The sequence below is a fragment of the Plecotus auritus genome (genome assembly GCF_963455305.1).
Source record: "Plecotus auritus genome assembly, chromosome: 5".
In the NCBI taxonomy this organism is placed as follows: Eukaryota; Metazoa; Chordata; class Mammalia; order Chiroptera; family Vespertilionidae; genus Plecotus; species Plecotus auritus.
Window position 1 is genome coordinate 83,793,945 of NC_137776.1, and position 27,999 is coordinate 83,821,943.

General features: G+C 41.0%; 1 protein-coding gene across 2 annotated transcripts in view; it reads left to right on the forward strand.

Annotated features, from left to right (window-relative positions):
* The window catches only part of NCKAP5 (NCK associated protein 5), a gene marked incomplete at its 3' end in the record, with an annotated part of 888,017 nt that overhangs the window by 799,622 nt on the left and 60,396 nt on the right, over nt 1-27,999 (forward strand). For both annotated transcript variants that reach the window (XM_080669006.1, XM_080669007.1), the window contains exon 15: nt 27,671-27,985. In XM_080669006.1, coding sequence (XP_080525132.1) covers nt 27,671-27,985 — 315 coding nt within the window. The remainder of the gene's footprint in view (nt 1-27,670; nt 27,986-27,999) is intronic.

The following is a 27,999-nucleotide window of genomic DNA, read 5'->3' on the forward strand; positions in this document are numbered from 1 at the left end:
CCTCCCTGCCGGCCTGATCATCCCCAACTGCCCTCCCCTGCTGGCCTGATCGCCCCTAACTGCCTCTGCCTTGGCCCTCACCACCATGGCTTTGTCCAGAAGGAAGTCAGATGTCCAGAGGATCGCCGGTTGACCTGGTCTAATTAGCATATTACCCCTTTATTAGTATAGGTAGATTATATAGGATAGGCTTAAATGGGAGGGAAAGCCTTTTTCAGCAGAAGGAAATGCTCTTTGCAGACAAAAATACATAATCCCTATATCTGGACTGATAGCCAGCCATATGCACTATACTGCCAAACCAATCATTAAAAAATTGAACCGCTTTCTTACACCAAACAGCTGTTGCCCTTAAAACCCCTCCTCAGCTCCCACCTTAGGTTCTGCCTTCGCAATTCACCCAGTTCAGGTTCTGATTGGTCATTTTCTATGCCAGTCAGCATCAAAAGCTCCGCCTCCTAGGCAGCCATTGGCTCTTCTGGGAAATCCAGAATGGCCCACTGACAGCTGTCTTTCTCTCCGGGCCTATCTCCCGGCCTGATCCGCAGCCTCTGCGGCAGCTGCTGATCAGGCTTTGCCTCTCTCTCTGGGCCTTTCTCTGGGCCTGGTCCTCAGCTGCCGCCCCGCCTTGCCCTGCTCACCCCCCACCACCCTGCCCTCCTGCCTGCCACCAGCCTTTCTGTTATAGGAGCCTGTGGGCCACGGGGGCGGGACCGAGAGGTGCTCCATGCACTTCCTGGTGACTGGTAGTTCATCTGGTCATTTAGGTCATGATGGCCCTAGGCTATTAATACTATAGATGAGGGAGAAGATAGCTAGGAGCTGCAAGTGTAACATGGAAAGGGGAGGGGAAAGTCTGCAGTACAGCCTTCAGGAGCTCAAAGTCCCATAACAAGGTGGCTAATCTATCTATATAAAAGGCTAAGTGTCAGTCTATCCATCCGGTAGCTATGATGCGCACTGACCACCAGGGGGCAGATGCTCAATGCAGGAGTTGCCATTATGCACACTGGCCATTTAAAAATGAATGGCACCACAAACCTGGCACCGACACAACAACATTCGGCTTCCCCCAAGTGGGACACAGACCTTGCCACCACCCTGGAACAACACCCTACCAAATCACAGCCAACACTGCCAAGACCCCATGGCACAAAATGCAGCCCACAGCCCAGCCCAACCTGGAAACGGTCGCTGTGGGTGCTGGGTAATGACATCATGTAGCAATGCCCGGCTTCCTCTCCTTAGCAACTAGCCTCCTTGCAGTTTCTTCAGCCCGGGAACCTGACTTGCTTTATAGCCAGGTGCAAACATTTTACAGTTCAATCAAATGTTTGTGAAATGTTTTCCCGTGCCTCATCTCATTTGATCCTCACAGAAGTCCTGGAGTAGGTAGATAGGAGACTCGGCAGAATTTTATTTTCTTTTCATTAGCCAGAAAATGGAGATTTAGAAAGTTTAGAAATTTGACCCAATTGAAAAGAAGTAAGAAATGGTGGAACTTGAAAATGACTTCAGGTTTTCTCACTGCGCAGAATATAGTCTAACACTGCTGCAGTTAAATATTTTACCCTTTGTTCTCCCTGCGTGATCTACAACAATAATCTGCTTCAAGTTGATATTTACTGCTGTGTTGCTGACAATTACCTGAAAGAGAAGTTGGGGTGCTTCACTGGGCTGAAAAAAGTTTAGCTAAATCAGAAAGCAGGTCTAATTAAACAAATTTGTTCTCTATCTATAAAAGGCTAAGTTGACTGGCGCATGAGTGATACATATAAAACGTTCGAGTGTGTGTTTCAATCTGTCATTGTCTATCATGAATTTGGTTGACACTTCTATTATAGAGAAAAAGCAAATAGCGATATTAAAGTATTTCTTCTAATTTTCTTTCAATGTGCATGAATCTGTGCACTGGGACACTAGTCTTCTATGATGTTACAAACAGTTCAGCCTGTTCCTGGGATCAAAGAATGGTCAGTGTTCCCGAGCAAACTCCTAGACGGGGTCAGGTTCTGAGCACAGCAATCAAATCAAAGTGTGTCCTGTCCTTGGTCTGTTCTCAAAATGTATTTCTTTTCTGAGTAATGGATCCATGGAGGCATCTTATGTTTTTACAGCCTTGTTTCATCCTCCAGTGTCCCAAGGTCTATAAGAAAACTTCTTCTTTATAGTAAGGTGAATAATTATTAAACAACTGTGGTTCTATTCTTATTACATGCCCTTCCCCACTATCATTTCCCCTTTGTTAGTATTATCATCTCATATCTATGAGATCAGTTTTATTTGGAAGGCGTCTTGTTGTTGAACTGTATTAGTCCTGGCCTATTATATTTTTCCCTTATGGATTTTGGCTGTGAATCCTTTCAGGGAAAGGGGGCATTGGGTCTCTTCTGTAACTGCTTCCTGCTGATGGGGATGTAGTCCTGAAGTCCTCCCTTTCTGACAAGTGAAGAAGGGAGCTAAAAAGGGGGAAAAGGTTTTAAGTGAAGCTGATAGACCATCCATGTTTCATTGACTCAATTATAAATACAAATCGTTGAGCCTTATTTTTAGGACACAGTGATGTAGATGGCTTTTACCGTGAGGCCCATACTGTGTGAGTAAGCAATTACGTAAGCAAGAATGAAGGCATGGATTTTATGAAACAGAAGAACGCAAAACATAAAGGTTAATGTATACAGTAAATCTTAAGCCAGTTGAGAATATTTCCAGATGTAAGGCTTCTGCTGGAATAAAATCACACAGTAACAATCTGATAAATTGCAGTTAGAACATTTCTGACGATGTCACTAGGTGCTGAGGTCTGTATGGAATACATAGACACAACCTTAAAACAAAACTTTGAAGACAATTAACTGCATTAGAGTTCATTACCTACAACTGGGTGTTATGGTTTCCATTGAAACACAATTTTTCTCCCTAAGATTACCCTCATTTTCATCAAAGAGCCAATTTATTTACTGTATTAAGTTGAGTTCCAGTTTGGCCTGATTATTTTCATAAACACAACAGAAATAGCAATTGATCATTTAGGCTTTTAAAATCTACTTTGCCTGAATCTCACACAAAAAAAGTTTCCTCTCAGGGCAAAGAAGCCAAGCCACACAGTTTTCCTCAGGCTTTGCCTGCAATACCTATCAGTTTGGGTAAAATCCTCAAGTTTTTGAGGGTCCCCAGAGGAGCCTTGAGGTTCCTTCTTGCTATCTTTCAGGAAAGCAGCCTTTGTCCCTTACCTGGAAAGACCACTATGAACCACATGACCAAGCAAGGTACCAGGCCATTTATCCAAGGGATTTATCAGCTTCAAAGTCAATCATCATTCCTTAGAACTTTCTGGTAACATCCAGAGTTCTGGCATGTCTCTCTCAGACATGACATTCCAGCAAAGTCTTGGTTAATAAAACCACAATTGGAAACTGACTTATGTCCCATTATGAATAAATCAGATTCTTATTGGATTTATGCAGATAAACACATTGCCATGAGAATAATAATACTCATTAAGAGTTTCCAAATTATGGAGAGATTATGTAGGGAGAAAAATATAAATGCCTTAATATTGCTTATGAAAGTATAATTTACCAAATTGCTTTAAGAAAATAAACAAGTTTCCTTAAGTCTGGAAAACAAGAAGGTTAAAAATCAGCAATACTTTAAAAAAATTACAAAAACTATAATTATTTTTAGTTCATTCAGTCCTATAATCAAATTCTGTTTCTCCTGATTTTTCTTGCCAGTATTTATATAAATCTAGATACTCTATAGAGGTCTAATAATTTTCACCCAGTTGAGGGGATGGTGTGAAATTTTATTCTCAGAAATATGTAATTTAAAATAAATCAGAGTCCTTTCCATGGATCTTTCAGATGTGTAACAACTTTGTAAATGTATCAAAGTAAAACAATGTTTACAAATGACCAAAAAAAGAAACTTAAAATGACACAGTTATAGATTTAATTACAATGTAATTTACATGGAATCCTGTCCTTTTTGTAAAACACAACATTCCAGAATAACAATCAGAGTTATAAATAAAAGTATATCAGAATTGTATAGACTCTTGGAGATTTTCTAATATAATCTCTGGAGCATCCATTTTAATAATCTGTATATATAAATAGAATACAGTTTTTATTTCCTTACTTGACAGAACTTCCCATATACCGTAAGTATAAAATTGTCTTTTATAAGGAGAGGAAGCAAATTCTTGAGGCATTCCAGGGCCTATAGGAATGACCTAAAGCCAATTCTAGGTTAAGAAAAAGTTTCTTGTAGGATTGTGGAGTCAATGGTTTGTTGAAGAGAATGCAAATGCAAGACTGTTCTGGGGACCATCAAAATGTATTGGTCACTATTATTTCTCAAGAAAAGAGTCAACAACAACAACAAAAAAGAAAAAGTTTCTTAAAATTTAAACTCTGGGAAGATAGTGAAATACATTAGACCAAAAGATTATTTATTATTATTATTATTATTAAACATTATTAAATAATTTATTCATTTAAAGTGACAACCAAAGATATTAAACAGAACATAGGCTAGTAAAACGTCAATTCTTATGATTAAGAAGATGGGCTTTTAAGTAATCAAGTTCCTGACTAATATAACATAACTATTTCAATAATATATAAAACCTTTGCTTCCTAGGCAAATACAGGAAAAACGTTTTCCTTTTTAACAGACTGGAAAAGAATCAAACAAATTCTGTATTCATTTATCTAATTAGATTTATTATTTAGTATACCTATCATTTCCTTTTAAGATTTCTCTTCACAACTCTTCTATGACTTTCACAAACCTTCTTACCCATTCAGAAATAACCAGCTTTAGAACAACCCACTTTCTTTTTTCCTTTAAAATGCATTTACCTCATGCCTTCTATTACCAAAACCATACAACTTCTTTCCAATTAGTTAGAATTCTTAACCCTTAGAAATAATTTTTAGGTAATAAATGACTAATTAACATTTTTCAGGTTAGCAATACATTCACATTTTTAAGACATATATTTCAAATAAAATGTAAAATATATTCACTAACAGATATAAATCAATTCTCTAGCTTCTCTGCAATAAGAAGCCAAAAGTAGGCAGACTCAGATCAATTAATATTTCAGTATCCTAGGTATTTAATAATTTTTATTATTTAACTCATCAAGACTCCAAAGTTTTAAGTTATCTAAGTTACCAAAGACTTTAGAAAAGTACATTTAGATAAATATAAATATAATTATATTGTGAAACTTTATCAAACCCTTTATTTTAGTTATATCTATTCATTATGGTTTAACAACTCTATGAGATTTTAAAGTCAATTATTACCCAAGGAATATTTTTGGCAAATTTTGTAACAAGGATAACATGACCTTGACAACTTTTAGGAGACTGGAGAAAAGGTGAGTGGGAGGGGGTTTAAAAGATTCATTTCCCATATTTTTTTTTTTTCCTGAGTAGAATCCTTATGATGTAACAACATGAAATCTTGCATATAAGACGAGATCTTATCCCTCATTAAAACAGAAGCAAAAACAACCTCTAAAGTAAAATAAATGAGTACTCTCAAAAGAAGGGACACTAGCCTTAGAATCTTATCTCACACCAACCTGCATAGCCAACGACCTTCACAAGGTCTGAGTGGCACCAAGCCCAAACAGTAGAGACAGGAGATTCCCAGTGTTCCTGAAACAGTGAATGGCAAATCAAGTCCCCAAAAGATAAGAAAGCAAGCAAAGAACATCTGTAATCAAAGTTACGTTACAGAGAGACAAGAACTCTTGCTAGCTGAGCATTCTGGCAGCCGATGCCTTGAGAGGGAGTGCAGAGAGGGTCCCTGAGATAAAGAATGCTCAGCAGCTGCTGGAAAGTTCCCTAAATCCTTGCCTGGGGTTCATCCTGCCGCAAGCAGCTGGATATACCCAGCCAAGTGGGATATACGCCCATCTTTAAACAAGTTAAACCAAACAACAAAGAGACACAAAGCAACGATCAAGAGACACTCCATGTACAATATTTACAGGTGCGCACAAGCACAGACAAGAGCTTTACGCCATGCTCCTTGTCTGTCCTGCCACAGAAACCGCAGAATGCCCTGCGTTTAAAAGAACACTCCGAAAGCAGAGCAATGCCTCTCGTCCCAGAGTGTATCAGACTGAGGGCTCAGAGACCTGGCAAGGACTGCCAGAGGCCTCTTGCTACCCGGACCTGACCAGGCTTGCCCAAACGAGAGGCAGTAAATGCTTCCCATGCCTTACAAAGAAGCCCAGACAAGAGTCCGCAAATGCTTCTCCCATCATACAAAAACACTAGATTCAACTTAAGTGGAAGAACGGGGATTGCTGGAGCTGAGAGTGGACTCCACAGGAAAATTCCTGGCAGCACTGCGAGTAAAGAAATGTTCCCAATTTCAGCCCCAGACCCCCACTCCAGGCAGCCGGTGGGATCTCTGTTACTTACCCAGAAAGAAATCCTGCTTGGGATCCTGCCATGGTCGCTAACTTTGGGTCTGAGGCCACTTGTCACGACTTGAGCCAAATTAGGCAGAGATAGGGTTGAATCATATATGAGTATTTATTCCAATAATGCGGGCAGTGTGGAGAGAGCAGTCGGTCACCCTGGAAATTCTGCTATGACCACCCCCCCCACCCCGCCCCACCAGTTGGCTGGTTATGTACACACAAGGGAGAAGATAGCTAGGAGCTGCAACTGTAACAGGGAAAGGGGAGGGTAGAGGCTTCAGTCCGGCCTTCAGGAACACAAAGTCCGATAACAAGGTGGCCAGCCTTCTAAGATGTTACAAACAGCTCAGCCTGTTCCTGGGACCAGAGAATGTCAGTGTTCCTGAGGAAACTCCTGGAGGAGTTTGCCAAATCAAAGCATGTCCTGTCCTTGGTCTGTTCTCAAAAATGTATTTCTTTTCTGAGAAATGGACCCATCGGGGCATCTTACGTTTTTACAGCCTTGTTTCACCTGCCAGTCTCCCGGGGTCTGTAAGGAAACTTCTTCTCTATAGTTAGTAAGGTGAGTAATTATTAGACGACTGTGGCTCTATTCTTATTACGCACCCTTCCCTACTATCAGAACTGACAGCCCCCAGTCACAGGTAGGGTTTCACCTGCACCTGCTGCCAGCCCACTGCCTTCCAGCCTCTCCCCCCAAAGACTGCCCTCATGTGCTGGTGGTACGCCCATTTGCTAAGTTCCAGTTTGTAAGAAAGTGCTACTGAGAAACCCTCTGGCTTCACAGGGTGCTCAAACCTTTCCTCTCCTGGTGCTCAAACCTCAAGGCACAGCCATAAACCAAGTTCAGTCAGTTATTGAATATAGACTAGACACTGACTCCATTCCAGGCACTGTGCTGGACTAGGATATAAAATTCAGAATTCATGGGCTCTGGATTTGATGAGTTGAGGTGATTCTGAACCAGAATCCTTATGCACATCTTTTCCTTAAACACAGTTGAAGATTCAATCACTCTATTATTTTGCCTCATTACTGGACTCTACCACAAGGCCTGTTTTTAACAATGTGGTTGGACATTATTTTAAAAACTGGATGGCTGTGGATAACCCTGTCTTTGTAAATAATCAAGAGCTTGCATGTCTAAGTGGATCCTAAATTGTGTGAACTTACTCTTCTTGACATGCTGGCAAAGACAAATACTTTCTTTAATCCAGATGGCATGTGAGCATCTTTTGAATGTTACCTCACTGCCGTTTATTGCTTTGCTTCTCCAGGGAGATACTGGAATGTTGGGCTCACCTGGGCACTTGGTCTGTGATGCAAAGAAGATGGGAAGCTTAGTTGGGTATTAGCTGCTAATAAAACCTCTTAGATACCACAATATGGTATGATAACGACAGATAGTATAACCAGGGCTTTATTTTTTATGACTATTAGACCCATGTGCATTGCTGCTTTATTTTAATAAAATAGTTGCATGGCTTTTGTTAGTTCTTTACTCTGCTTTTCAGGATTATAAAGACCTTGGCAATAGTCTAGTTTGGGGTCTCCAAGAAGTAGACCCTGTGAAAAGGATTCAAGGGCAAGAAACTTACAGGAAGTACAGGAAAGGCCAGCAGGAGAATCAGACAGGGAAGGAAACCGGCCAATGATGGCATTACCATGCCAGCCGCCACCTGGACTGGCTAATAATTTGCACAGCCTATGGCAAACTAAAGGGCAGGGGCTTTTGTTCAAAAGTTAGGAAGGGTTTCAAGATGGTGACAGCAGAGCACGAGGCCCTGTGTGACTACACAGATCACACTTGCCGCTGGCCTTGGCTGCCACGGTGATGACAGAGCTCAATCTCATAAAAACTCTAGGATATGAAACTCAAGCCTGAGAGTTTTCCCCACTGGTGGGAGTGAGGAGCTGGATGTCAATCACCACCTCCCATTATTGATCAGGAATGATTGAGGGCTGCTGTGGGGGTTGTTACCGTAGGTAAGGAAGTGCAGGTACTGGGGATTGGGAGGTCAGCAGGGGCACCCTCAGGTCCTCACTCAGTTCTTGGACACTGTGACTTTAAGTGAAGTGACATATATTGAAACCAACTTTATCCTAGGCTAATTGATACAAACAAGTGTTAATTTCCTATGACATATTTCTGGTCACATAAACATCACCAAACTTACTCTAAATGAAGACCGAAAACACTTCTGATATTAAAGATTGAAATAAATGAGAGCCAAATATTCATTTAAGAAAGAGTCAGAAAAACAAGCAAGATCATTATTGTCCAACCCGCTTATTCCAGTTCCTGGTCGCGGGTGATCAGAGCCTCTCCCAGCAGCTTGGGGCACAAAGTAGGAACCCACCTGGACAGGACACCCTTCCATACAGGGCCACTGACCTGACCCACCCACACTTACTCAGACTGGGACGAATTAGACACCCCAGTAACCTAGCTTAAGGATGTGGGAGGAAACGTGAAAACCCACACAGACAAGGGGAGAACATGCAGACTCCACTCAGTGGCCCTGCCTGGAATCTTTTTTTTTTCTCATCAGTATAATGAAACAATGTTGAATGACAGGATGTTACTCAAGGACCTGCTGTAGTAAGTCCCCCAGAAGGTGGCCGAGTCAGCAACTGTGTCCGGCATGCTATGCAGATACCATAGAATCCCCCGCCAGTGCCAAGTGTCTCCACAAGTGAGCCACCATGTGGGAAGGGGGCACCTGTCAACCTTTTCCCCTTTAAATATATAGCACCATCTTAAACCCTTGCTTTCCACCTGCTTCTGAGTCAACTCGTTAATGGCCAAGGTACCCATCATTTTATTTTATTTTTTTAATTTTATTGTTTAAGGTATTACAAATAGTAGTACATATGTCTCTTTTTTTTTCCCCACTGACCTCCCCTCAGCCTCCCCTACCCCCCGGCACTTGCCCTCATCCCCCTGCCCCCAGTGTCTTGCGTCTGTTGGTTGTGCTTATATGCATGCATACAAGACCTTCGGTTGATCTCTTACCCCCCAACCCTCCCCTCCCCTACCTTCCGCTGGAGTTTGACAGTCTCTCCGATCATTTTCTATGTGTGAAAGTTCCACTGTACTTGTTTTAAAAAGGGGAAAAAGCCCTGCACTCCTGAGTTCTTAAAATGCAGGCTGTTCGTTTTCTAAATGTTCTGATTCTAGGTGAGCTAGTTCTTCCCCCGTTGCCTCATCTGGGGAGGATTGGAGTGATTCTCAGTCTATTTCCATCAGATCTGAGAGGTGCACATCAGAAAAGATTGGGAGGGCAATGTTAGCAATCTTTATTCCCAGGTAATAGCAATTCTTGAAAGCGTTGGGGTGGGGGTGGGTATTAACCCCCAGCTCAGGGAGGTTTCCATGAGCTCATCTCACATAGGCCAGCCTGAGTGAAGTGTCCCAGGGTGATGGAGGCGTTGGAGTAGGAGCAGACAGTAGCTGTGGGGCATGTGTCTTGCTTCACAATAAGCCATACCCATTAGTGAGTTGGTATTTACAGGGATAATAAATTACTCCACTTCTAGGGTGACACTCTGCAGGCACATGAGATAAAAGTAAGGATGAATTTTGCAGAAACATGGGTTGAGCTGCATTGTTCAGTGGGAGTTTCTCCTCTCTCTGCACATTTAAGCAGATTTAGCTGTCAGACACCTTTGAAGCTCCATGTGTTCTATTCTGCTGTAATCCTCGGGACCCCACAGAGAGGCCACTCAGTCTCTACCTCATTCTCCTTACTCTGCTCCCTCCTGACACTTTCCCAGCCAGCTGGGGAGAGCGAGGACCCAGGGGACTGCTAAGTGTCCTGTGACTCATCTGAGCTTGTCAGAAACATTTTCTGCCTTTATTTCCTGAAGTTCTCTTAATCCCACCTTCAGCAATGCTGTCTGTTGTAGCTTTTCTTTCTACTTCCCCAGAATTTCTATTTACAAGCAAAATCTACAAGCCAAGCTCTAGATATTTCCAGCATGGCCTCCAGCATCATGATTCCATTCAGCTTCCTCTTCTCCTCCTCCTCCTTCTCCTCCTCCCCTTTCCTCCCCCTCCTCCTCCCCCTCTTCCTCCTGTGTTCCTACTCCTCCTACTCTCCCTCTCCCTCCTCCCCTCCTCCTCTTTCTCCCCCTTCTTCTCCTCCCCCCTCTTCTCCCCCTCCTCCTCACCATGGTTACTGTCCTATTAGGATATTTCCTCCAGTTAGAAGCTCTAACTTAGCTCCTTATTTTAAGAGCCCCCCATTACTGTACCCCCAATTCTTCACATTTAAAACTGAGACTTTTCTTTGATGCCCCTTTCATCTCTTTCTTCTTGCCTTCAGCATATAAAGAATCAATAGCAGTTCAATATTATTCAACATGCACTGATAACATCCTTCTGTTGGCAGGCCACGTTATGACAGTTCCCCTAGATGGTACCAACAAACATTCTTGATAACATCTTTTGAATTTTTATATATTGGTCTTGGGTTGAAATGGTTACAACTTCTCATTAGATTTTCTGTCAAGTCTTGTTTACTTTTCCTGAACCAAAGAAAGGCCAAAAATAAATAAGATTCAAACTTAAAACCAGGGTCAGAAGTGCTCAACTAATTCCTGGGCCTTCACATCTTTCATAAGACTCCCCTGACTTCTTGTGAATCAAAATTAGGCAGCTAAACAGCACTCAGCCTGGAGCCAGTATACGACCTGCTTCAGTTACAATTTTCTCCCTTATTAATTAAGCAAATATCTGCACCTGCAAACTGGATATACTGGTCTCTGCCTTTCCCAACTCAATGCACAATTGTTGGGGAACTCAAAGGAAGTGAAGTTTATGGCAGCATATTTTAAATGTAAGATGGGCCCAAAGTGCACAGGACTCCTTAGTACCAGCATCCGGGGCTCTCTTAGATACTGAAGCCACAGTCATCTGCCAGCCAGTTTATATTTCCATGCCTGTTAGAACTCCAGCTGAAACTCTATTCTGTGTGACTAAGCAGATATCTGGGGGGTTACTTTTCATGTCATTTCTCTTATCCTTTACGGGGAAAGATACTACCTATGACAATCTTGCTTCAAAAGCCCAAAGGCAGGACCTTTTCATTGGGTCCATTATGGAGAATGAATACAGGTGGTGAGAGCCAAGAGGCCTGGGGTATGGTTTGATAGTATGTTGATGGCAGATGTGGAAAACGAACTTGAAAAGGACAGTCTTTTTGAAGACGAGATCATTTTAGAAAGTGAGATTGAAGAGAAAAAGGAGAAGAAAGCCTATATCACACTAAATAGGTTTTAAGGTACTTCTGACTATGCATTTATTTTAAATGATAGCTATAAAACCTCATTAGAAAGGAAATACTGGGAAAAAAGCCCCCGACTTGGTTATAAATGTCTCACTAGAGTCCATGTAGAGTGGTTATTGGATTAGACAAAAATGATGATAAATACCAGAGGAGAAAACCTAGAAGATGAATATGTCCTCAGCAACATCTCGGAATTCGGTCTAAAGAGGGAGAGAGGGGGAAGGTCATTGCAGTTGCCGACAGTGGGAAGAGCTCTGGACTTGGAGCTGGAAGACTGACTTTGAGTCCTGGCTGCTGCGTGTGTCTTCCCTGAGAGGTCTGTGTCCCGGTGCTTCTGCTTCTCATCTGTGAGGCGGAGGTTATCACTGAGACATGGTGTTGCTGTGAAATTCAATTGATAAAAAGACTAAGAAAGAATGTAGCAGATGCTATGGTTGGCTTCCCAATATTCGTTTCCACTCCAGGGGGACAAACTGATTAGGACGTCATGATAACCTGGCCTGCCAGTGGCTGGCTCAGGAAGCCAGGCCGGGACCAGTCAGTGAGTGGTGTTCTCCCAGTGGCATGGATTGGTCCAGAAATGAGCTGTGACCTCATTTGGCCTATTTTCAGGACACAGGTTGGTTGGAGGTGTATAGAGAATCACATAAAGAATCACTCCTTCCCTCCAGACTTGGGCATGTGCAGCTGAGTGTGTATGGAGCTGCTACAGCCAACTCTTGCCAACATGAGGAGAAAGCTGAGACAGGTGGGGCACAGCCAAGAGACTGCAGGGAAACCAAGGCAGAGGATATAGATTAAGGCAGCCCTAAGCTCTCTAACCCTGCAGTGAGTGAGTACGGTTCATTATCATTTAGTGTGTTACTCTCTGCCAGAAGCATCCATACTGATGCAGAATGCTCAGTAAACTGAACACAGAAGGCAACCCTGAAATCATAAGGCAGTGAAGCCTGTGAGCTTTGCAGCTCATAGAGGCATTGGTCCAAATTCTGGCTCTCCGACCTGTAGCTATATGACTATGGGCAATTTTATTAACCTCCTGAAACCTCAGTTTCCTCATATGTAAAATGTGACCATTGCATCTTTAATAATAATAAAAGTGTAATATGCTAATTAGACCAGACATCCTTCCAGACAACCTTCCGGATGAAGTCAGGGCTGCGAGGGAAGCCCGGGTCCCAGGTGCCAGAGGGAAGCCGGTGCCAGCAGCCAGGGGAAGGAAGGCCTACTCTTGCATGAATTTCATGCATCAGGCCTCCAGTATTATATAATGAGCTGACGCAAGTAAAGCACTTGTCCAATGTAAGCAATCAGCAAACGTTATGCTGCAGAAATATGAGTTATGTTGAAGGTGAAGTTCATTTGCACAGAGCATGTCTAGGCTACTGTACAGTCATCATTTAGTAGCTCTGCTCCTTAAGGACCCTCTCTGCAGAGGAGAGCTGGGACATTCAGCTAAGGAATCCAGGCATCTGTGCACTCCTCCCCCTAGCTAGAGAAGTACTGGGGTGTGGAGTCCCTGGCAGGCATTCTGATAATGGGGATCTCTGATCCTACTGGGAGGCAGGTTGACGAATAAAGAGATGCAGAGGTTTGGAATTGAACTCTGTCAAGTGACAATCTTTGCTTCTCAGAGCTTTGCTTTCCTCCTCTGTGAAGTAGGGATAATGGCAGCTCCTAGATTGTTGAAAGGATGAAGGAATACAAAATTCCCTTTGTGTGTTGCCTAAACCTGGGGTTAAGGAATAGCCCTAGTTTTTCTCCCTGGTGACTTCTGAAGACCCTTCCTTGCCAGTATCACTTTCAGATGCCTCTAAGGATTATTCAAGGTTTTGCCTGGGGAAAGCCCCATTCCTCTGTTCAATTATGTCCAACCAGGATTGCATTTTGAATTTCAGTAAAGTATTATTGGCAAGCTGGGCATATAATATTTAGAATCAGGTATATTGAGGTATGATTTACATACAATGAAATTTACTCATTCTAAGTGTTCCATGGATTTTGATGAATGTACACAGTTATGTAACCACTAGAAACCCAATGCACAAAATTCATGCAAAAGTAGGCCGTCGTTCCCCCGGCTGCCGGCACCTGCTTCCCTCTGGCACTGGGGACCCGGGCTTCCCTCGCAGCCCCGGCTTCGTCCAGAAAGTCATCCAGAAGGACGTCCAGTCTAATTGGCATATTATGCTTTTATTATTATAGATGACCACAATCAAGTTACAGAGCCTTTTCATTGCCCCAAAGTATTCCCTTATGCACCTTATGAATTCTGTTGACCCCAGTTAACTAATGATCTGCTGTCTATCACTACAGTTTTGTCTTTTCTAGAGTTTCATGTAAATGGAATCAATTATACAGTATATAGTAGCTGAGGTTTGGCCTCTTTTATGAGAGTAATGCTTTTGGAAACAATTCATGTTGTGTGCGTCTGCAGCTGTGTTTTTGTTTTATTTCTGGTTAGTATTTTATTTTATGGATGTACTATGACTTGTTTATTCACTGGCTCAGTGGTGGGCAAACTCATTAGTCAACAGAGCCAAATATCAACAGTACAAAGATTGAAATTTCTTTTGAGAGCCGAAAACCGACTTTTGCGCATGGGCCACAAAGTTTCAGTCGCGCTGTACGCGCGCGCCCGCACATGGTATTTTGTGGAAGAGCCACACGCAAGGGGCCAAAGAGCTGCATGTGGCTCGTGAGCCGCAGTTTGCCGACCACTGCACTAGCTGATGGACATTTTGGTTATTTCCAGTTTGGGCTATTAAGCATAAAGCTACTATAAACATTTGTGTATGAGTCTCTTTGGGTGGGTGGGTATGTATGTGTGTATATATATATATATATATATATATATATATATATATATATATATGCCTTTCTCTTGGGAAAGAGAGTTATTACTAGGTCAAATGATGAGTGTATGTTTCACTTTACAAGAAACTGCCAAACTGTTTTCTGAAGTAGTTTCATCATTCTGTATTCCTGTAAATAATGTCTGAGAGCTCCACTGTCCCACAGCTTCACTGGCATTCAGTATTGCTCTTTTTAATTTTAGACATTTTTATGGAGTGTAGTAATATCTCATTGTGGTTTCAACTTGCATCCCTCTAGTGATTGGTGATGTTGAGCATCTTCTTCTGTGTTTATTTGCCATCAACGTATCTTGTTTGGAGACATATGCATTGAAATATTTTGCTCAATTTTTTTATTGGTTTCCCAGTCCTCTTATTGTTGCATTCTTTGTATTCTGAATCCAAATCCCTTATTATGTATACATTTTGCTATTTTATTCCAGCTTGTTACTTGCCTTTTAATTTTCTTAACAATGTCTTTGAAAGGAAAATTTTTTATTTTTATATTTTTATGGTTCATGTTTTTGAGCTCTGTTTAAGAAATTATTGCCTAATCTAAGGTCACAGAGATATTTTTTTTTCTGTTTTCTTCTAAAATTTCAATGGTTTTAGGTCTTAGGTTTTGGTCTATGCATTAATTTTTATATACAGGAATAATTTTTGTGAAGAAAGAGGTGAACTACATTATTCTTCATATAAAGAATATATTTAAAGTGGATTTCTTATAGACAGCATATAGTTGGGTCTTGCTTTCTTTTCTCAAATTCAACAAACTCAGCCTATTAATTGGCATATTTAGGCCACTTATATTTAATGTAATTATCCAAATGTTTAGGTGTAAATCTGCCATTTTACCATTTATTTCCTATTTGTCCCATCTTTTAAAAAAATATTTTTGCTTTTTTTTCTGCTTTCTTTTGAGTGGAATATTTTTTCATGATTTCACTCTATCTTCACTTGCAAATTATTAGCTGTACCCCTTAGTGATTAATCTAATTTTTAAATGTAATTTGATTCCATCTTTAGCAAATCAATCCTAAATAATACATTACATAATATTTTCATATAATCCTACCCACGCTTTATGTTATTTTTTATATATTTTATTTCTATATCTTAGAAGCTTTCCAATGTTACTATGTTTGCTTTAGTGAACTATCTTTTAAATATATTAAAAAGCAATAAAAATATTTTATGTATATACCACATACTTACCATTTTCAGTTTTCTTCATTCTTTTGTATATATCAAGATCTTGATATTCATTTTTCATGTACCTGTGAAACTTCTCTTAATATTTCTTACACTAAAAATTCTCTGGCAATGAATTATCTCAGCTTATGTTAGTTTAAAAAATATTTTCTTTGATTTTTAAAATAATTGAAAAGTTAAATAGTTAAAATTAATTTTTATAATAGTAACAGTTTTTTTTTCCTCTCAGCACTTTAAAGATATTATTCCACTGTCTTCTGGCTTATGTAGTGTCTGACATAATTTTTTTAATCTTTATTGTTGAAAATATTACATATGTCCTATTCTTCCCCCCACTGACCTACTCTAGTTTATTCTCACCCCCACCCCAGGCCTTTACCTCCCTATTGTCTGTGTCCATGGGTTATACACATATGCATATAAGTTCTTTGGTTGATGTCTTCCCATCACCCACCCTCCCCCTTCTTCCATCTGAGGTTCAACAGTCTGTTCCATGCTTCTGTGTTTCTGGATCTGTTTTGTTCTTCAGTTTATTTTGTTCACTAGATTCCACATATGAGTGAGATCATGTGATACTTACCGTTCTCTGACTGGCTTATTTTGCTTAGTGTGATACTCTCCAGGCCCATCCATGCTGTTGCAAATTACATCATTTTTATCTTTGTTCCTCTGTAAAGTATTTCTTATCGTTGCTTTTGAGATTCCGTCTTTATCATTGATGTTCAGCCATTTGATCATGCGTGCCTCATGTGGTTTTCTCCATGCTAGTTCTGACTCTTTGGATCTCTTAGATTTCAGGTTTATGTTTTTTAAGGACTATGGTTAATCTGGGTAACTTTCTCTCATGGTTCTTTTCTTTCCATTTCTTTCCTTTGCTTCTGAAGCTCCAACTATACATATTTATATTACTTCATATTGACTCCCAGTTCACTGATGCTCTGCTTATTTCTTCAAATCTTATTTTGGATAGTTTATATTGTTATGTCTTCAAATTCACTGATTTTTTTCTGCTATATCTAATATCTCTGCTAATCTGTTATTAACCCTATATAATGTATTTTTTCATTTAAATGTACTTTTATCCTATCTATAATTTTCATTTCGGTATTTTTATTATTTTAATGTCTCCTAATTATGTTCAAGTTTTACTTTATATCTTTGTACATATTTATAGCATCTACAATATTTCCAAGTCCCTGTTTGTTAATTTTGTTATCATTACTGTGTCTGTTTCTATTGATTAATTTTTCTCTTAGATATAAATATTTTCCTGCTTTTTTTGCATGCCTGGTGATTTTTTAAGATTATTTTTCAAAATATGTTTTCACTTATTTTTAGAGAGAGGAAGGGAGAGGAATAGAGATGGAAACATCCATGAGAGAGAAACATCGATCAGCTGCCTCCTGAACACCCCTTATTGGGGATCCAGCCCACAACCCGGGCATTTGCCCTGACCAGAAATGGAACTGTGACCTCCTGGTTTATGGGTCAATGCTCAACCACTGAGGCACACTGGCTAGGCTAAGATTTATTTTTCAATATTGTAAGTTGGCCTACAATATTATGTTAGTTTTAACATAGAGATTTCACATTTATATATTTTGCAAAGTTATCCCTGATAATTCTAGTATCCATCTGCATTTCTGGTTATTTTTTATCAGATGCCAGAGATTGTAAATTTACATTATTGAGTGCTTGGATTCAAAATTCCTATAAAAACTGTTAGATTTTGTTCTGGGGTACATTTAAATATTTGCAGATTAGTTTTCTAAGGCTTGCTTAAGTTTTGTTATGACAAGTCCAAGAAAGGCTATATTCTAGGTAAAATATACCTAAAGCTTGACCCTCCTAAGGACTCTACACTATAGCCCATGTATTAGAAGGTTTATCCTCTTAGGACGGTAAAAATGTAAACTATTTTCAGCCTTGTGTGAGCTCAAAAAATTATTTAACCTACTGCCCCATAGTGATTGCCTCTCTGAACTCATTAATTTCACTTCATGCATGTGCAGGTCAGTGCCTAGCCGAAGACTGTAATGAGATCTCTGCTATGATCCCTAGTTTGGAATACACTGCCCTGAAAATTCTAGCTGCCTTAACACCCCTCCCCTCCTTACCACTTACACACATGCCTATATTTATCTCTTCATTTCAGCAGGACCTTCAGAATTTGTTCATGTTCCTTCTCTCTGTGTTTCAGTCTGGAAATCACCACTGCACAGTTGGCTGGAGAGATTGTAGAGCTCACCTCATTTGTTTTCCATGATGCAGAGATCAAATTGTATGCTGCCTATTGTCCAATATCTGAAAACTGTTTAATGGTGTATGTGTATGCCTGTTACAATTAATCCTTAATGGACAGCAGCAAAAATCTCTCTATATTTTTACCCATACCCATATCCTCTGGTCTACTGGATTTCATTACTTCTTAATTATCTTCCTGTAGAGACAGTCATGGAATATTGGTGAGTGGAGAGTGGCAGGGGAATTTGAAAGATAGGGTCACATTAACTTCAGTCTTTGTTGCACCCACATTTCAACTACAGTCACATAAAAGAAAAACAAATGATCCTTGAATATTCACTTAAACTAGATTTATAATAATTAAAATCCTGAACCAAGCAGCTAACTCATAGTAAAGTGAATATTGCAAAAAAGTTTATTGATATGAAGACTTGAGCTCCCTTCCTTGCTGTATATAATTAGAAAAATCATTAATACTTATTAAATACAGAGAAAAATGGAGAAGAAAAATCTATGAACTTTAAAATGTTTTCTTTCTGGAGACTTTTATTAAATATCTATAATTGTAGTTTTATATTACAATATAAGCAAACTAAAATCATGTATAATTTTAACCCCCATGGAAATGGTTGCCCAAAAGATAAGATTTTTAATTTAAAAAACTTAGGGTATTAATACAGGATATGTTTTAGATCTTGTAAACATCTTTAATAAATTTTTTTCTGTTGCTAAATTGGTAAGTCTGAACCTCCCCATGCTTCTCTGTTTTTATACACTTCTTACCAAAAATAAGCTATTTTGAATATTTTCCTGCAGCGCTTTAACCCCAGTTTATTTTCTTTGCCCCTTCCTTCACTTGCCTTGTGAAGCAGATGTTGCCCTAGCTGTTTTTGCTGAGTGGATAGAGCGATAGCCCATGGACTGAAGGGTCCCAGGTTCAATTCAGGTCAAGGGCACATACCTCGGTTGCAGGCTCCATCCCTGCCCATGGTCGAGGAGCGTGCAGGAGACAACCAATTGATGTGTCTCTCTTACATCGTTGTTTCTCTCTTTCTGTCTCTCCCCCTTCCTTCCACTCATGCTAAAAATCAATGGGAAAATATCCTTGGATGAAGAATAACTAACAAACAAACAAACAAAAAAGAAAGAAAGCAGTTATTATCCAGGTATGGTAAGCTGAGAGTATAGATAGTTCATATAATTCAGCAAACCTGCCGTGGAGTAAAAGAGATTGAGAGAGACAGTTACCCATCATGGCCTTCTGTGCCTATCAGATTCACGAGATAATTGTCCAACTTTTCACTTCATTTTGGTAGGAGAGATAGAAATGGAGTGAATTCATGAGAAAGGCTAGATCATTGAACAGATATAAAAATATCTGTATCTTCTATAAAGGGAAATGGGTCACGAAGTAATCATAAGCTTTGTGGAGGGATCTGTGTTAGACTCATTATCAATGACTTTGACCCAAAGTGATGACTCCTAAAACAAGGTGTAGGAATCTGGGATCTAAGTCTGTTCCTAGATCAGCTGACAATTCAAACAAATGTTGGCTGTTAAACTGTAGAGGACACATTAACCTACTCTTGTGTATCACAGTAATACTGCACACAAGTCTGGCCTTGTTTAACAGAATAAGCATAAGCAGAATACAAGACATAAATGAGTTATGTGAAACAATCTCAAGATTTTTTTCATTCTGGTGGGATAGGAGATTATAGATAATAATTAAAATTTGTCAAATCAAGAAAAGTTTGGAAAGTTGTGTAACACTTCAGAATACTATGTCATGAGCCATCTCTAGAACCTTAGAAGGGGTAGTTATAGCATCAGTGGTGGGGAAGCGCACATCTTATAGCAAACTTAAGGATTTTTTTCCTCAGGGGTTATGCCAGCTGAATATGTAAATAAATTTGAGGAGGATTTCTATAATTCATGGTCTTCATGGGCATTTGGAACACACTTCTAACCTTTTCCAGCTTATATCCTGGAGTAATACCCCACCACAATATCTTATATGATGTTGCTATCAGACATAGACTATTGGTTCATAGGTTACCAACCCAGGCTGAGGTGTTTTATTTTCATTTAAATATCTTGTACTTCATCTTTATGATCTGCTTCTTTCATTTTCTGTCATGTCAACTCCCTACATTTTTCTCAACATGCATCCCCCATGAAACATCTGATCTTTATATCAAAGAGATCACATAGGGTTGGAAAACAAATGCACTCTCCGATGCACTTTCAAATCTCCTATGCACTTTTTAAATCCAGTCTGAACTTAGAGGCTGAGCGTTCCCATGCATTCTGAAGCCATCAAATTGAATTTACCCTCCCAGAAGGTCACCTATGCCACAGCCAAAAGTTACCCGATGGTTGTGGATAATTAGCCAGTACGGTTATTTTTCACTACTTTGACAAAACCATAGGGTAAACTTAGGATGAATAAGCTATATTTAATTTATGTTGCTTTGCCAACAGCTTAGTTTTGTGTTTTTTCTTAGAATGTTTCAGCCATGCAGATGAAGAGAAGGATGTGCAAATAAAGAGATCTGTTCCGCCATCTGTAGTTTAAGTTTCTGTTGCCAATACAACCCATAGCTTAAAGATGTTTAGAAAACTGGAGAGAATGGATACAATGACTTTTTACATGACCACATGCATTATAGGAAAGTCTGCCAGTTAATATGGTCTGAACATGGAACACGCATAAGTTGCTCTTTCTGGCTGGTGAATTGTGACCTCATTGCATGTTTGGTTAAAAATGTAGATAGGATCAAAGTTCTCAAAGTAAAAAGAGTTTGAGTTGTAAGATTTTTATTTTCCTAGAATTTATGAGTATTAAAGAGGAAGAAAACAGTAATTACTAAAGTTTTTTGTTTGAATCTATAAGGAAGGGTAGATCATTGTACTGAAGCAAGTATAACTTTTTTGGATAGATATGCTATATCTTCACTAACCAAAAATCATGGCTCACTGATTTGGGAATGTTCCGGGAAAATACAATAAATCTGTGAACAAAGGAGCATCAGTAAGTGTCAACTACTTAGGTTTTTTTAAAAAGCCTTTCCAGGAGCCAACTTCAAAATGGATTTCTTTAGAAAATAGACTCTGTCCTTTCTATCCAGGAGGAAACTTGAAACCAACTCCAAGTATGTTGCTTCATATTCATAATTGGTCATTAATAATGGTGATTACTAACCCTCAAGGAAATGACTGCCAAAAATAAATGCTTAGGAAATAGCCAGGGTAGATGTCTCAGGGACTGCAGTGGGACACCAACCACACTGAAGAAAGGACAGCCGGCCTTGGATTCCACAACAGTGTGTGCACTATGAGCTCACCAGGGCCTCAGCTCGCCCTGACAGCCACTTATGGAAACTTACTGGCCATCTATTTGTAACGGGCACTGTGCCAGGCTTACTACAGATGAGCTATGATTATATGGGTTAGAATAGTCTTTAAAATCCCTCATTGTCACACTGCGAGCAGGTAGCCAAGAAAGTCTTCAAACCTAGTCTTTCCAACTTGGAAGCTTATTATCTTTTAACTTCATTTTTCTGAGTAATCAGAGGAATTATAACTCAAGTCAGATTTTCTTAAGCATCCCCTATGTAATAGTACCTTCGGGAGATACATTAATAATGCCAAGAATCTTGGTTTACAAATTCAAGCGATTAAAGACCTGTGAACCACAATCTGCAAGAAAAAAATTGAGATACTTTAATCTGTAGAAGAGAAGGCTGAGGAAAAAATAGTTAGTGGCATTTTTCAAACACTCAAATTCATTGCTAATTCAGAACTCACTAACGTGGAAATTTATATTAACTGAAACAGTGTTAGAAATAGACGCATCCCTTTGCAGCTATTTTTTAAAGATAATGCTCCTATGTAATGGAATAGTACAAAACAAGTTTGGAAGAAGCATAGACAACACAGTTAAGAGAATGAATTATTTTAAAAGAAAAAAACTCACTGTTTTATGTAAATAAATCTAAAGAGTTACTGAGTGTGTAGTCTCATCTGCTCACTACAAATGGTCCGCAGGAACTTGACTCTGTGAGAACTAAGTCCTTATACTACTACTAGAGGCCCAGTGCACGGAATTCATGCAACCAAGGGGGTCCCTCAGCCTGGCCTATGCCCTCTTGCAGTCTGGGAGCCCTTGGGGGATGTCTGACTGCCGCCGAGGCTCCCACCACCACCGCTGCACTCACCAGCCATGAGCCCGGCTTCTGGCTGAGCAGTGCTCCCCCTGTGGGAGCACACTGACCACCAGGGGGCACCTCCTGCATTGAGCGTCTGCCCCCTGGTGGTCAGTGTGCGTCATAGCGACCAGTAGTTCAGCTGTTTGGTCTATTTGCATATTAGTCTTTTATTATATAGGATGGGTGCTGATGTTACAAGGGATGCCGCACTCAGTGTGGCATCTAGAATCCCTGAGGAGAAGGGCCAGGGTAATGATTCCACACTGGCTTTTGCTATACCTGGTACCTTCTGACCCAGTGATGCTTTGTGGTGGGGGCGGGGACTGAGGAGGATGCTAAAGCAGCATTCCATGGGCTATCATCTTGGTCACTGACCCTTGCTCTGAGGGCTTAAAAGTATTAAGAAATCGGTCTTTAAAATGTTCAGTAATTCTGAATGATCTTATCCCTCTGGCTATCTGAATTAATAAAGTCTGGCTGTATGTAAGAAGGAGCTACACAGAAGGAGGAAGTCAGCTGTTTTCTCTGGTTGCTGGAGTCAGAACAAAAAGCAGCAGATTGGGGTTTCAAAAGGAAAGGCTCATATTCAATTTAATTTCAGGAAGAACTTTCTAAAGATTAGAGCTGCTCTTTATCCAACTATTCTTTCATTATATTCCGTGAGCACAGACTATGAGTCAGGTGCTATGCTGAGCACTGGTGATAGTGAAGGTAGCAGATACCATGTCAGCCTACAATTATTATCAGCTCTGTCAGCATATAATTAATTGCCTACTGTGGAGTAAAGGCAACACAGAATGAGGAATGGGCTGATGGGAATATTGAGGAGATAAATAAAATTCAGTCTGCACCTAGGATGCTCACAGTCTAATAACACTGATTTTAAGAATTAGTGGCATTTTCTAGATAACAGTTATGTACATGCTGGATGCATCGTGCTATGTTATTACACATTTTAATAAACATAGTATGATGTCTAGTTCTCAAAGCACCCCTAATTTTCAGGTGAGGAAACTAAAGCCACCTGCTGAGGCACCTGTACAAATCAGAAGGGGCTCATTGGCCAGCAAGTGAGGATTTTGTATTATGCACCCTAAGTTCACACTTGAAAAATCCCTGGTAGAAATATGTCTCCAAAAGTTCTTCTCCACCACCACCCAGGCAGACCCTCACCCTTCTCAGCTGCTCACCCCTTGGCTGCACCCCTCCCTCTAGGGCACAATAACCTCCCTCAGAGTTCTGATGCCAGAAGGTGTTCCTAACCCAAGCACTCTCAACAGTCTTCCCCAGAAAGGAGGGCCTGCAGATTCCCAAAGCAGCTGCTAAGTGACAAAAAAAGTCTCTATCTCCTTGGTACTGTATTCCAGGTGTGAGTAAAGAAGACCCCAAGTCCACGCTGTAAGTAAGCGCCACAACATCTGCTGCTCACATGCCCTGATGGATCCAGGGGCGCTGAGGCGGCCAGTGCCCCTGGGCCAGCTGGTGTTTTCCTCAGGGAGACGCCTATTTTCTGTATGAGCTCTGACTTTAAAGGACTAGGAAGCTCTGCTGTAAGTCATCTCATGCCTGGGGCTTGTTGGTGGTAAGGGAGAGAACTTACCTTGAGAGATAGAAAGAAGGCAGATAGGACAATTGGGAAGAAGGTGGGAGGGCAGACTGGGGTCAGAAACGTAATTGGTGACTTTGGAAGAATAAAACCTGCTGGTCCATCCGGCAACCTGACCCTTAAACTCATTAGCAAGGTCCTGTTGGCAGCTGTTTTCTCACAGCCACAAATGTGCAAAACTTGTCAAGATCAAGACTGAGTCAACTCATTCGGGATGCAAGACTTGCTTGCCCCTTTGAACTTTGTTCCTATCACAGCCATTTAATTATTTTGTGACTTCTTATAATTCTGAGGGCAAAGCTGGCTTCCAAAGTGCAATCCCTAATGCTTTTTCAGGTTCCGATGTTTTTATGAACTGGGAGAAACTTACAGTGCCTTAAAGAAACCACATAAAGAAGGCGTCAGCATTTCCGACATAAGCTCCATTTCCACAGGTTTATGCGCTCTGGAGAAACTCGCTTGAGGGTGAGACTTGGCATATACTAGTAGTGCCCGAGTCCCTGAGTGTCCACACCTCATTTCATAGGTACTTATGAAGGAGTCCTTCACATTCACTACATTTGGCATCTGTAATTTTTAGAAATAGAAATGGCTTTAATAGTAGGTGGTTTCTGAATTTAATGTCAGTGCACACAATTCTCAGAGAACCAGAGACGTCAGGAATACCAAAAGTCCCGGTTTATAGATTCTGGTAGGACAAGAATATGAAGGGAAAGGAAAATAATTTAAAGGGACAGATGCCAGAAAAGGTTGGTGTTCTCAGAAGGGCACCCGACGTAGACTGACATCATCATTTCTCCTATGCCAGGCCCTCCTTGCCCTATTTCCTGCCTGTGTCACAGGCCGGGCCATGGGCTTTGGTCAGAAAATCACTGAAAAGGCCACCAAGAATCTCACGTTGCCTTTTGAGTCTCCATTTGAGGAGACTGCATTGAATGCTCTCTCAGCCATAAAATGCCTGATGGGGAGAGAGTCCTTAGACAAAGCCAGGAAAGCATTACCCCTGGCGGTGAAAGAATTCCAGGGAAAGCCAGCACGGGACTCTACACATGAGGTCTGAGAGGGCAGAGGCAACTTACTGGGCAGCTGTGGTTCTCAGGGACAGATCAGTCAGGATGTGTAGGCATCCTGTGCCTGGCAGCAACTACCCAGCTCCTGGGAATGTGGACAGTGGACCTCAGCCTCAGGATGGGGAGCATGGATCCAGGGGCCAGTGAGGATCCAGGGGCCTTCCCCAGTTTCAGAGGAGAAGCTGGGCGCCTTGCCCAGGAGCGGGGCCATTCTGTGAGCCTTCCTCTCACGAGGTTGCCTCAGTGGCTGTTCACTTAGTGGACCCCACTTTTGGATTTATCTGTGCTTTGGAGGAGGGGAACAGTATAGCTTCATGGTTAAGCACATGGTCAAGTCCAAGAGCTTTATTTATAACAGATGGCCTTGGGCAAGTTAACCTTTTGAGCCACAGTTCTTCATTTGTGAATGGCGGTAATAGCTCTTACCTTTAGGACTGTGAAGATGAAGAGATAATACAAAGAAAACGGTGAACTCCTGGTAGCTGTAATAAGCAGCCAGACTTGATGATCTGTCTTCACTAAAAAAAGAGAGTCTGCATCTCCAGCATCCTCCATGCTGAGCACTCTTTGGTTGGAGGGTAGACAATCCAAAAGATGCTGGGAGTAAATTATTATGGCAGGCAGTCTGTGCATAAAGTGACTAAGACCTGAGCTGCTATATCCCATGAATCTTTGATTCCCATCCTCAGAGGCTGGGTCCATTCTGATGAAGATCCATTTCTATGTGAAACTAAAATAGTCCAGACATTTAGAATTGCCCAAGTACAGCATGTGATGTACTAAATCTGAGCGTTGTGTATCTAGGCTAAAATAAAGGACACTGAATTCTGAATAGCAAGGTCTTTCTTTTCAAACTCCTCTGGCAACACTTCCCCATGCAAACAGCTGGTCCTTTCTCCAAAAGGCCATTCTGTAACAGTGAAGTCTCCTTAACTGAGGAGAAAATGAATGGAGAGATAATGAATCATCTGTAAAGCTGGGTGAGAGTAAAGCTGACCAGTTGGAGGCCCTGAAGTGAGGGCGTCTCAAACTTAGCCCTTGTGATCCTGGGGAAATCTCAGACCATGGCCATGTGATTCAGGGCCCTGCAGTCCATGGCCAGCCCAGGTGTGACAGTGCATGAGATAGCTAAATGGCACCTCACTGGAGAAACGCTAGCTGCATCTTCCTACAAATATCCCTGTGGAGACTGAAGACTCTCTCTGACATGGACCTTATCATCCTAGCACGTCCAAAATCAAGCACCAAACCTACTAGAACCTATAAATACCAACTCTTTAACTTTACTTTTTCCTTAGTATTAGGACACTGGCAGAATTCTACTCAGAGCAAAGAGGTTTTGGGGTGGGGAATGGGTAGATTCTGGAGTTCAGATACTAATTGCTGAGCATCAAATGAGATTGTATAAGAAAGGTAGTGAAAGATAAACTATTTACCTATCAGATATACACTAATAAATATACTAAGCATTTTGTATATAACATTCATTTTTTTTTAATTCTTTCAGCTATGCTAGATAGCATTCTGAGTTCAAGAAATTTGATGGTGAACATGTTTTTATTCTCACAGCAGCCCTATAAGGAACCTGACACCTGAGAGGTTCAGGATCTTCTGTAGGGGTTCACACAGTTATAAACAGAGACCACACCCAAGCCACTGCTCCATAAAGCACCACAGAAATGTTAGCTGTTGAGCCTCTTGATGCAAAGATTACATTGTATTCTTTATATTCCCTACCATACTGAACACAACGCTGCTTTGTGCCTCTTCCCAGTCCTAAATGTATAAGATGCTGACATAAACTTTACTAAGGATGTTTCATCCTAAGCTTATCAGATAAGCAGGAAACTGTGGGGTGACAACCAGATCTTGGACATTATCTCATTGGGTTGGATAATCCACACCACCATCTTAGAAATTAAATATGTAATAATTTTTTCAGATAATGTATTTGTGAAGATGAGATATAATTAGCAGAATATGTCACCCACCTATGATGAAATCAACTTAATTTGTTTTAGGGAATAGTGGGGTCCCTGGAAATGACAAGAAGTCACAAAAGATACTGGTGAGTTTGTCATGGCATAAAGTGTGAGTGAAAGACAGAAAATGGTTCGATGGGCTTCTCAGTAAGACTACAAATGGCAGTGGGTCCAGTGAAGTCCACATGGTAAGTGATGTTACCACAGTAACTCCAGGATGACCTTATAGCCTGTGAATCACTCATCCTTACAGTCAGATTGAGAGGCCACGAACTCAGTTAACAGCCGAATGGATGATGAACCATGCAAGGGGGGTGCACAGTGACCTTTGTTGGGACATCAGTTTGTTATGTATGCTCATTACTCTTATTTCAGTTAATAAATTCCACTTGATTGGTTGGTTGAAGTCATATGATCCCCCACTGAAAGAAGGGGGATCAAAAATATATATTTTTTGTCTCTACCAACTGTTCTTTTCCTATTATAACTCTAGAGAACCATCAGGGTATTTGCACATGTGACTCTTGCTGCCAGTAAAGGAGGCCTTCTTACCTCATGTTATGCGAAGAGAATATGTTCATGTTCAATTAAATGTCTGTTTCATGCCACTCCCTGGAAATATACTTTACCAGGAATAGTGCTTCCTCCTTCTAGGGGTCCCCTTTCCTCAAGACTACACCCAATGCCAGGACCCTTTCTCCTTTTTGTGAGCCACCTCTAACCCTCACTCTGTTACTCTGTCCAGAGTCTAACTGCCAGATGAGGACCCTCGACAGTGGGATCGGAACCTTCCCACTCCCAGACTCTGGGACTCGCTCAGCCGGACGGTACATATGCCAGGCAGATCCCTCGGGGGACACCGAACCTGACCTGTGCCTCCAGCCAGTCCTTTGTGCAGTCCCTTTTATCCGAGCCCAGACCCTTGAACGAGAAGTGCCTTCCTCCGTCGACAGCCAGGACTTTGCAGACAACACCATCGTTCACTCCACGTCCGACCCCACCATGACTGCCAGAGGAACGCGGCCTCTGCAAAGTCGCCTCCCCAAACCAGCCTCCTCAGGTAAAGTGCCTATT